At 39.0% G+C, this 11,790-nt stretch overlaps 2 protein-coding genes across 2 annotated transcripts; one reads left to right on the top strand and one right to left on the bottom strand.

Annotated features, from left to right (window-relative positions):
• Positions 1 to 672: 672 nt before the first annotated feature.
• On the bottom strand, positions 673 to 3,316 carry LOC148729292 (TNF receptor-associated factor 6-A-like). The gene is made up of 5 exons (XM_088763028.1): positions 2,903 to 3,316; positions 2,306 to 2,357; positions 1,678 to 1,776; positions 1,482 to 1,523; positions 673 to 776 (listed from the first exon to the last, which is right to left on the bottom strand). Exons 1-4 carry the CDS (start codon positions 3,070 to 3,072, stop codon positions 1,512 to 1,514), a joined length of 333 nt encoding a protein of 110 aa, XP_088619154.1. The 5' UTR covers positions 3,073 to 3,316; the 3' UTR covers positions 673 to 776; positions 1,482 to 1,511.
• A 6,321-nt stretch (positions 3,317 to 9,637) lies between these two features.
• On the top strand, positions 9,638 to 11,591 carry LOC148729291 (melanocortin receptor 4-like). The gene has a single exon (XM_088763018.1). The coding sequence runs from the start codon at positions 9,811 to 9,813 to the stop codon at positions 10,780 to 10,782; it is 972 nt and encodes a 323-aa protein (XP_088619144.1). The 5' UTR covers positions 9,638 to 9,810; the 3' UTR covers positions 10,783 to 11,591.
• Positions 11,592 to 11,790: the final 199 nt, after the last annotated feature.

Genomic DNA, 11,790 nt, shown 5'->3' with positions numbered 1-11,790 from the left:
CCACGTTCTCTGCAATGGTGAGCATGGAACGCCTTCCATTGCTCCCATAAAACAGGACTGGGCTATCAGTGTTTCATATAAAGCAATACTATCTCCCATGCGGGCTGTTTGCATAAACTTTCAATTTGTCTGTCGTTAGAATTAATTACGAAGGTCACTGAGAAAATTAAATGTTACCTTTTCTCGTATAATATTCCTCAAACCACAATTGTTGTTACATTGAACTGGAAACCGTTGACAGACGTTATGATGTTGCTGAAGAAAATCATAATGACGTCTTTACAGCATAAGTAAATTTAAAATTCGTACCATCTTATCAAAATATGACCAATACAGACAGGCCGTATTAACGAAATTGCTGGAGTAAAATGCGTACATTTTTAGCAGCAAGGAATCAAAGTTTAATAACCAAGCATTTACGCTCAACCGTTGTAAGATGTTTCTGTATGACAACTTTCTCTCGACTGAGAAAAATTGTCCCGAGCTCTACAAAATTTTGACTTAATAAAGATTGGAAATCATCACCACTTTTTCCAGTTTGGATAAAAAGCAGAAGTTGTGGAGGTTCCCCTCCTAGAAGCTATATAAAGAATAGATTTACGCTAACAAACCTGCTTGTTTTTAACGATCACTGGTCCTTTACAAAATTCACAATTGTCATTCCTCCAGACACATTCCCTTTTCTTGTGATTGTCCATATCTCGCCTGGTGAGCTTCTCTTTACATCCTGCATTTGGACACTCCACCACTTTGAACAGGCAATCTGATTGATGTTTCTTAAATAAAAATTATCGTTATAGTAAATTGCAGTTTAATCATGAACCAATCTGCCACGACAAACGACATAAAACTGGCTAAAGGAGTTTGGGAAGACATAATTTAGAGCCCAATAATCGGTCAACTGACAGTTGAATGACATTTTTAGGATCTAAGCAAAGAGATGTGAAATTAAAGTGTGATGTGTCGGTAGTCATGATATGTCTAACATAAGTAATAAATAATAAATGTACGTCTACTGATACTCATGGTCACGGACCGATACTCATGGTCTTAAAATAAGTGAGGAGAATTTGCTACCTTTCTATAATCAAGAAATGGATAGATATTCTAGTTTTCTCGGATAAAGACGAATAAACCGTTAGCCCCGTCTCCTGCAGGGTTAGGGGCAGGAGACGCTAATTTCCCGCGCACGAGATTACTGTGTTGTGGATGTCCTCCCCTGAGGTGGGATGGGTGGGAATTGGCCCTGAAAAGCCCCCATGGGGAGTGGTCGACTAAGGTATGTATGTATGTATGTATGTATGTATGTATGTATATATGTACTAAACTAAGCACCTATCAAAGGAGATCAAACTCGAAGAAACTGTTCCCGCTGTATCAAACTACCAACCATGCCTCCACAGATTACAAATACTTAAATAACACCACTGTCCAGTCCAGACAGTGACAATTGTACAAGGAACTGTCTTGTCGAGCCCTACCAGTAGTCTTTATCTGCTTCCTATAACCTTTTATCTGGTTGCCTTGGTGATTAAGAGTAACAGGAATAAGTGCAACGCTTGCTTATTATTCAGGAGACAAAGTAAAATGTTTGAGAGAATTGCAAAAATTTTTGATTGACTGTAGATGATGTGATGGAGAGTAACCTAATTGTAGATACAACATAAATATTAATACCTGCACGGCACGAAGTTCTCCCGTCCAAGGACACCCGACAAAGGAACATTTCACTGTAAGATCCAGAATTTTACGATGACAAGCGACATCTGGAAATATCTGTCAACACAGACACAGACATCATAAATATTTAAGGTCAGTAACACTTATAGATTATCAGCCGGTTACATCGATGTCAAGATAATTGTGCTTAAAAATCATGACTTTATATACGTAAACGACGACATGAAGGACTTATGGTAAGGTAGGAACATAGCGAGATCTTGAGCGGGAAAAAAGCGAAGAAAGAAATGCCCCTAACTTTGGCTGGAAGTAATAAAATGAACTAGCAGTATTTAAATGGACTGGCAGTAGTAAAATGAAATTAAAGTACAGTGACTGTAATAAAAGGTGAGTTTTGAAAAGCCATCGGTGATCGGAGAATTCTCCGGCTCATTCAGAATTCTAGAGCTAAAATTCAATGGCCGGTGCATATTTTCTTAGTCAGACATGGGGTCCATAAGCAGTATACTCCCCTCGTAACAAACGCTATTCTCCTTTTTATGGAATCCTGAATAATTACAGTAGGTGGAACATCGACTCATTGGTTTGCGTGACCAGCACCTAACAAGACATGCGCTATTATTACCTTGTCACGCGACAGGGGTTCTCTGTCAATTGGACATCTCGGAGATTGGTTCCTGAGGTAAGGGAAAATGCAAAAACAAACAAACAGTCAAAAGCAAAAGGTTAAAAATCTTTTACCCCATGTATCATGAGCTTTCATGTCTTCGCTTCTGTTTGTCCATAGTTAATCGATTAATTATGGTTTGCCGCTAAGCCATATTCACTGTTGCGTAATGAACCCACTGTGGTAAATTTGCATACGGAGATACAAATCATTTTGTGGTGATTCAATCTAACCGAAACAAACTAGAATGACCATATTTTTTCGGTAAGTTTGTCCGATGTTGCTTATTGCTTATAAATTTGACTACTAAATGATAACGCAGCTACCAATTATTAGGTAAAGTGTATCATAGTTCTCGGTCGCTAATCGGTTTGTTTTGCTGTCCGCCCGATAAAGCTAGCCAACAGATAATTTCAGCAAAAGAAAACTTAAATACCCCTTGAAAAGTGATTCATCCGGTCAAGTTGTTATTCAGCTTTCCAACAAACAAAGCTTTGGTGAAAGCTGATCGTTCTATAACTTGTTACAGCATTCGATTCTATAATCCGTCCTTACCTCAACAAGCTCTCTGAGCAGATTTTACAAAGTCTGTGGCCACATCCTAAAATCTGTATGGGATCTTTTATTGTTAATTGACACACGGGACATTCAAAATCGTCAGGAACTTCACTTGTAAACTCGAACTCATAGCCGCCTAGTTCTGGAACATTCTGGCCAGCCGCCATTGTGATTTGGGTTTCAAAACGAAAGCGGACGAGGTAATCAGTACGTCTTGCGTGACGACCAGAGGAATAAACCTAATTCCCAGACTCTCTGAGTCTCTAGGTAAGCCTTTTGATAATTAATGTTCGTGAGGCAAAAGATGCATTAACAAATCAGTGAATAACAACAGAGGCGGGGGAAGAAAAAGCACTGCATAAAGTCAATATGTTTTGTGCACTAACTGGCTCAGCGTGCAGGATCGAAAGGAAACAGGGAAATTTGAATTTTCCAAAGACAACGAATTCAGAAAATGCGTAGAATACTATGCCCTGGGAAGAATAATGCCCGGGAGTAAAGTGTACAATATTAAAAGCTAAAACGCTTCTAAAGACCTGCAGGAGCGTTGTAAGCATTTAAAGTAATTGCATTTGTACCTGGTATTCAGGTTTTTATTGCGAAAAGGGTGAGTCTTTCACTTTGCCATTCACCGTCTTCCATAATTTACAACGCTGGGGCGTAGCACACCCCCAGGCTACATCAAGAAAGATTCTTATATTTAATATTTAAATGTTAAGGTCTCTTTCTGCACTGCTGTTCTAAAGGGTGTAGGCGAAAAGAACATTTTTAGTTAAATTTTTTGCTTAGAGTGAGTATGCCAAGGAAAACACCCCAGAGTAGGGGATGTGTCTTAAATAGCCCTTAAATTGAATTAGTTTTTCCAAAGACAAGTTTCAGTGTAATTCATAAATCCAGCAGTAATAGCCTTTACTTGCTTAGCTGGCAGAAAAGTAGCCACGAACATTATTAATATAAAGTAAGGCAAATAAGCATGTACATGACTTAAGTTGGTGAAGATTATTTCCAACTGCATTACAATAGAACAACCTGACCTTTTAGTCATAAGACACATTGTTCCGTTCTGAAAAACACTGATCCGCTGGAACAAACGAACGCCAGTGTTCATCATTTGTACCGCTTCAGTCTTTGACAACTTAAAAACCTACAGAATCAAAGCAATCCATAAATACCACTTCAGATGTGATTTGCAAGTGAAGACATATATGAGCTGTAGAACTCCTACTAATGTATTGTTATAAATTTCTCTTCCCTTTCCTTTCCTTTCCTTTGGCGCCTGACAGCTTTGAATGGGAACCGTAATTTCTTAAACAGGGATTATTTTTAATAATGTTCTTCACTGCTTGTCGCACTTCCCTAATTTTCCAGCAATAAAGAATCGGGTTTAGGGTTGAGTTTAAATTACCCAATGTCCCTGTAAATTACCTTAAAAACAAAATTAAGGAAGATTTTCTCTGTAAGTAAACAAAGACTCCACTAAAAAAAAACTAGCGTCGGGACTCAGTGGTACTGTGTCGTACTATGTCGTACTTTGTCGTTCTTAGAAGTCTTAAAAGTGGTACTGTGTCGTTCTTGGAAGTCTCTATGATAGTTTTGGTATCGGAGCCCAAAGCATAGAGAAAGCACAATTGTCTCTTCAAGATACCGTAGACAAAAGTATCACAAGTAAATGACAACATCACAAAGACCGTTTCTGAGATGAAACAATGGCACAGTAGAAAGGAAACCACAGCAAACAACGGCCCCGAAGGAACCGTGTGTCTCATAAAACTCAAGTCTCACTTAAACTCCTCGATGAAGGAATGCGCCGCCTGCACAACAGCATAGCTTCAATTAACAACGACTATCTCCAAGACATTGAATTGAGCACATTACTTACAACAGTTGTGGAGAATCTACATACAGTTTCACATTTTAAGCACGAGACCTTCACCGCATTACAGTATTCCCAAGACTTTAGATTAATTACCAAGGAGTCGTTGAAGAGAGTAACGAAATGGGCAGCCAAGTATTTTACACATGAAAAACCCTACTATCCTGTCCCTCAGACCAGCACGGAGTTTGCAAATGTAAACTTTATGCGACCTCTACCTTCAGTAGAGATGGACCCTGAGGTTGAAAGTGCTATGAAAGAATTTGTGGAGACTGTATCGTCCCCTGAGGCAAAGGACAGTGCGGGAGGAAACTACCAAGCTTAAAGACAGGGTAGAGGCTTTACCACCGGCCGTCTACACGAAGCAACAAGATCCCACCATAGTGAACTTGTTGGCGGGTTAGCTCAATGGATAGAGCGCTGGACTGTTGTGCAGGAGGTTGAGGGTTCGAGTCCCGGCCGGACCAACACTCAAGGTCTTAAAATAATTGAGGGGTTCCTATTGATACCACCCTAGTGCTGAAAGGACCACCCTGCCTAAAAAGATATGACTTTGACTTTGAGAAGAATTTGCTACCTTTCTATAACATCAAGAAATGGTTAGATATTCTAATCTTCCCGGATAGGGACGAATAAATGGAGGTCCCGTCTCCTGCAGGGTTGGGGGTAGGAGACGTTGATTTCCCACACAAGAGATTACTGTGTGATGGATGTCCTCCCCTGAGTGGGATGGGTGGGTTTAGTGGGCCTGCAGTGATTTGCGCAAGCTGTTGCAGTGTCCCTGCCTGTCGGCGAATCTTATAAATCAAATCAAATCAAAATCACTAGGTAACGATTTTAACTCGGGAGATCAGTCAGTAGGGTTGAGCAGCGACAAAGGAGCTGTTCAAGCTACTTTGGGAGGTGGGAATGTGTCAGATATCACATTCGTTGACGACTGTATCGTTAAAGTGGCAGTTGCTGAGGTTTCTCTTCCCTTTCCTTTCCTTTCCTTTGGCGCCTGACAGCTTTGAATGGGAACCGTAATTTCTTAAACAGGGATTATATCTGATAATGTTCTTCACTGCTTGTCGCACTTCCCTAATTTTCCAGCAATAAAGAATCGGGTTTAGGGTTGAGTTTAAATTACCCAATGTCCCTGCAAATTGCCTTAAAAACAAAATTAACGAAGATTGTTCGCTGTAAGTAAACAAAGACTCTACTACTCAGTGAGGCGGATAGAGGGCGACTAAAGCCAACTGCAGCCACAGTGCGCCGGCCACTGCCTTCCTGTATCGCGACACGTTTGGTGGAGTTTCATGAGGAATTATTGGGTTATGTGGATGAAGTACAGTGTGTACCTACGTTTGATGATGACGGTGGAAGAGTGAAGAAGATCCAGGCATAACAGAAGACGGATATCAATAAGCAAAGAGGAATCGCTGCACCATAATAAGATCAGACAATTCTAAAAGTTCATCGCAGAATTAAGGATGCATACGAACCAAATTATCACTGTAGCAACAACTGTACGCTTTAAAGAGACAACTAGCTTGTGTTTTATCCCCAGTAACAAGGCAGAAAGTCTGTCCATGTTGATTGCAATCATAGTAACAAGCGACACCGAACTCAAACTACAACCCTCTTCAAAACTTGACACCAGTGAGAGGCGTGGTGTAATCGTTACTTAGTACACGACTCGGGCAGTCAGAGGGCCAATAACTAAAATCAGCCAATCAAAATGCTCTATTGCCGGTCAATATTCTCTCAGTATTGGACCGGGCACTGTCCCGAATGGTCCCGAATGATACCGCACTTGTGTCCCTTTGAACTTCAGTCGTACAATAAATCTCTCAATAACCAAGCTTGCTCGGGACCGTACCGGAAGAATATCGGCCCTCGGTCTTTTTTGTACCGACCGAGCGCAAGACCTCGGGCCGATATTCTCCCAGTACGGCCCTCGCGCTTCGCTAATAAGATTTATTAAAAACTAGATCATTGGATAATGCAATTCAAGACTTTTTATTGGCTTAGCCATTATGGTATATCAGCCAATATACCATAATCTACAAATATGGTAAGCGTAAGTGGCAGCTTAAAATTAAAAGGGAGCTAAAAATTTAATAAAATTTAATAATTTAATTTAACGTTTTTAATAAAACAATTATTCCACTCGCGCTTGTTGGATATGAGATGATTATAGCCAATGAGGCGCGTAGCGCCTCGTTGCCTATCTATCATCTCATATCCAACGCGCACTCGTGGAATAATTGTTAAATATGTAGTCTCTCACTTGATTACAGCAGTGTTTCTACAGTAGTGTGTGTAAGCTTTAATCTACAGTGTGTGGAAGCTTTCATCAACCGATCAGGAACGATAAAAAATTACAATCAGATTACTTTCCGTGGACAGTTAAAGGAATGAACGCAGGAAAAGCGGCAGAGAGGTTGGAGATTCTCTCAGTAAACTGGAGTGACATCCAAAGGAGCATAACGGAAAATCAAACTGGATCACGATAATTACGCAAGCTGCCCTTCTGTAGATTTCCCAGCTTCTGGCTCTAACTATCACAGGTTACCCTAGGATATCTTAATGGATATCTTTTCTACGCGAAGATGCGCATGATTAGCTATTAGATCCGATGACTAATTTTGTGCTGGTTGTACTCAGTGTAAGTTTTTTGTTGCCATCTGTTGATGTTGAAGTATTGCGACAAAATCTGCCCTTACGAGATGCAAGTTGAGTCTTATCGTCATTTAGACGTATTTCTTTAGTATTATTTGAAATACAAAGGGCGGGAAGAGTGTGCAGCTCAAAGTAACGAAATTTAAAAATGAAAATTATTTTCTTTTAATTGTTTATTTAACACTGTTCTTTTTTAATCATTTGTAGGAGACGCTATTTCTATGGATATGCTACAAAGAGAGAATCTATCACAATATTAATGACCGGGAACTAAGAGATTCGTTAACAGTTTTATTTATCCCCGTAATGTTTGCCGATCACAATACAAACTATTTGCGATTTTGAAACCCAAAGACTGCGACCCTAACAGAAAATGTATCCACGCTTTTCATTAACATCCCTTCAATGCGAACACTCCTTGGAAAGTGAACATGCGTGTTTGCATTTACACTTGTTTAATCTCAACATTCCAAATAAAATACGAAAGAGAAAGCACTTCTGCGCGTTTCTGAAATGCGGATAGGGAACCGAAATAATAATAATAATAATAATGATAATAATAATTCAAAATATTAATTTTTATTTCACAAAATCAGTAAAAATACAGGATAACAAACAAAATTAAGACAAATTAAGGTATAAATATTAAAACAAGTTTAAAAAGTCTCTAGCTGAGAGAAAAGTCTTGAATCTCTTCGGTATTAACAACTGTTCTACAGAGTGGCAGAATTCATCTTATGTCTGCATTATTTTGCTTCAGCTTCGTTCAGCAGAACAGCAAATAAATTGACGATACATGATCGACGTCCTTAATAATAATAATAAATTTTTCCTTAAAAATATTTCACAAAAAGTAGTTCTCTAAAAAAAAGAAAGAAAAATTCAGTAAACTAAGCTACATAATAAAAAATTGACTACTTAAATTCTGGCTTGGGCACTTTCCGATGTAATGTCAGTGTCAGATATATTGGCATAATAATAATAATAATAATAATAATGATAATAATAATGTTAATAATAATAATCGAGCACTCCCCGATGGGGCTTTACAGGAAAAAGACAAATAAATTGTAAATAAACATCGTAAACAAAAATAAGGTTCAAAAATCCAAACTAGCTGGAGGCACAACCGTCGGCTTTCTGCAAAAAGTATTCCGGCACTGCTTTGTTACCGTAACTGCTCGATTGAACAAAGTTTGACACACTATAGTAACTTCACTCGCAGGCCTCGTTCACAAGCTTCACCTTTCATCATTTTGAATTTCGACGCCTGGACTGAGTTTATAACAACAACAAAATAGAGGGTAAGTTCCTAAAGAAACCGTAATGTTGAGTCAAAACATAATTTGGTTTTATCAACTGTGTTGATAATGTAAACAGGGCACCGAAGAGAGTTTGAAAAGCTGACGTTTCTAACGTTAGCTTTTCGTCATTAGATCTGATAGGGGGCTAACGCTCGAAACGCCAGACAAGACATCATTAAGGAAGTGATGAATGTGTATATATGTTATCGTTATATCAGCAAAGCTTCATTTTTCTTCAATCGTCGCTTCGCTTTGATGATGACTTCCACTGCCGTTGGCGATATGTCAGTCAACGAGAAAACAGAGTTCTCTAAGGTCTGTTGTGCATGTCTCGAACCACAAGACTCAACGATAAAATATCTCTTCAAGGAATCTCAAAATAAAACTGGAATGAACATAGGTTCTTTGAAAAAACAAATTACTAAAACTAATAGGGCTGGTCACGAAATGACAAAAATAACAGACAACCAGTCAGGCATTGCCAATATAAAAGCTTTAATCGCTGATTTAAGCGTGTACTTGGGAATAAAATAAATGACAAAGTTTTGTATCCAGAAGGTTCCCCGAATAATGGGTCGAAAGTTGCTTGATCAATATCACGAGATCAGTGTTTGTTTTCATTTGGTTTCAACCACCATAGAAGCTAATATATATTGTTTCTATTTGTGTTAAGTTGATAAAACAATGAATTCAAAGAACTGTATTTGGACACTGAAATTACGACTTATTACGACCAATAAGTTGCTGTTTCCTCAATACCAATCGACTTCGGTCCAACTTCCGATGTTGATGTTTTCTGAAATATTCTACGGCGGTTCCTAGCGATGTAGTCTGCAGTGGTTTAAAGGGAATCTCTCTTTGATTTTCCCTCTTCAAAAGAGACCTCTTTTATTAAAAATTCCATCAAGAATACAATTGAAAGAAAGTTGTTTCTCAAATTCACCTGCCTTAAGATAAATAATCTGATTATGACATGTTTGAGGGTTTGAATTACGGGAAGACCAATAGGCACACAGCTCACAGTGATATATAACTCCAGATGAGTATATACAAACTTATTCAGTATGTCATTTCTGTTGTTTAGAAACATGACGATTTACCAAAATATTACTGAAGATGGAGAGGGGGAAACCTACGAGCGGCTGTTTTGCTCTCAGGAATTAACTGCAGGAATTCACGGCTATCTGATATTTCTTTCGGTGTTCAATTTCTTACTGGCCATTTGTTCATCTCTGGGGAATATTCTGATCCTGATTGCCCTTCACAAAGAGACATCTCTTCACGCACCGTCCAAACTGTTTCTCCGATCCTTGGCTTTAACTGATCTCCTGGTTGGCGTCATCTCCGGGCCTCTAACTATCACCTACTGGATGTCCGCGGTCAGAAAGCGGTGGGATGACTGCTACAACACATTTTTCACGAGCATCATCGTGGGTTATCTTCTTTGTGGCATGTCTTTGTTGACGCTGACCGCAATAAGCGTGGATAGACTTCTTGCCTTGTCATTGGGACTGAGATACAAACAAACTGTGACTCTGAACAGGGCACGAGCGATCGTTCTTGTATTCTGGATTTTGTGCTCGATATGCTCCGCGTTGCATGCACATAATGCTCGTATAACAACTTGGTACACCCATATAACGATACCTGTTTGTTTCGTGACCTCAGTGTCGTCTTATACAATGATTTTCAGGAAACTCCACCGCCATGAAATTCAAGTGCACAACAACATCATCCAGTGTGAGCAATCGAGCAACTCAAGTTCAGGGCCACTAAACATTTCTCGGTACAGAAGAGGAGTGTCCAGTGTAATGTGGCTGCAGTTAGTAGTAGCTCTTTGTTATCTTCCACATGGTATAACTACAGCTTTGTGGACCTATAGTGGAAAGTCGTCCTCTGTTACAGTTCTCAGACAATTTACAGTGACTTTGGTTTACTTGAATTCAGCTCTAAACCCATTGCTTTACTGCTGGAAGATCAGAGAAGTGAGACAATCTGTGAAAGAAATAATTAGAAACACACTTTGCTGCTCATGAGGTGCAAGGCTGGAAATGGTCTTCCCCTCCTTCCCTTGTTGCTTTCTTGAATTGATGAAGGCTTAGGGTTTGGTTAGAGCCGCGCATACTCTCTCTCCAACAGTAGCCCTTTCTTCTATAATATTTCCAGCCCTTTCACTGACTCCTTGCTACGAATGAGGTTGTCGTCGTTTGAAGATAACAGTGTTAAACGCGATTAATTTCCTGCATCAATATGACAGATTTGAGCAAGTAGTAACTGTGAAAGAGAACAGGTGCCGTTCTTTTCAAATGATGCACTTCCTAATTTCAACCTATCAAGCATGATGGAGATTAGGCTGATATTACCATTTTTCTCAACTGCGGTGTTTGTCAACTACAATAAATGTTTTTGGTAATTTGTGTGAAAAAATCGACGAGACTTACATTGTAAGTCTAGAGGCATTAACTGAGTTAAAGGAAACTTAATCTAGTTTTAGAAGGAATTTCCATCGGTTAAAAATTAGCTCTGCTAGACGCTAGACGTATAACTCATCCTGTTTGAAAATAAAATAAGAATTTGCTTGGTACAAAGCTAAACCCCATGATTTGTTCGTATTTCGGTGATTACAGTTTCATCCTATTATCATTTACATTTCAGAACCATATTTGTCTATTCTTTGTGCTCTATTGTTGTCATATAATTTGAAAAGTTGAGATCAGACTCGTCTAACAGGAAAGGAAACACCTTTCTATTGGTTTTTTTTTCCCTCTTTTTCTAAGCAGGTGTTAACATTGAACAGATTTTAATGATTGAAAATCTGCATTAAAATTGACGTCAAGTGCGTTGAAATAAATCCTTTTTTTAATCCATATGAATAAAATAATCTGCAGTGGCTCCCTCTCCTCTTGATCTTGTCCTCTTCAAGTGAGACGGCTTTAATCAAAAATTCCATTAATGGAGTAATTAAAGGCAAGCCATTTCTAAATTTCACCTGTTTGAAGTGACTCTTCAGTTTGAACACGCAAACTGCAATGAGCAGATACCTC

Source organism: Stylophora pistillata, chromosome 6 (genome assembly GCF_964205215.1).
Source record: "Stylophora pistillata chromosome 6, jaStyPist1.2, whole genome shotgun sequence".
Classification (NCBI taxonomy): domain Eukaryota; kingdom Metazoa; phylum Cnidaria; class Anthozoa; order Scleractinia; family Pocilloporidae; genus Stylophora; species Stylophora pistillata.
The sequence above is the reverse complement of the archived record's forward strand: the minus strand, read 5'-3'. Positions and strand labels throughout refer to the sequence as shown.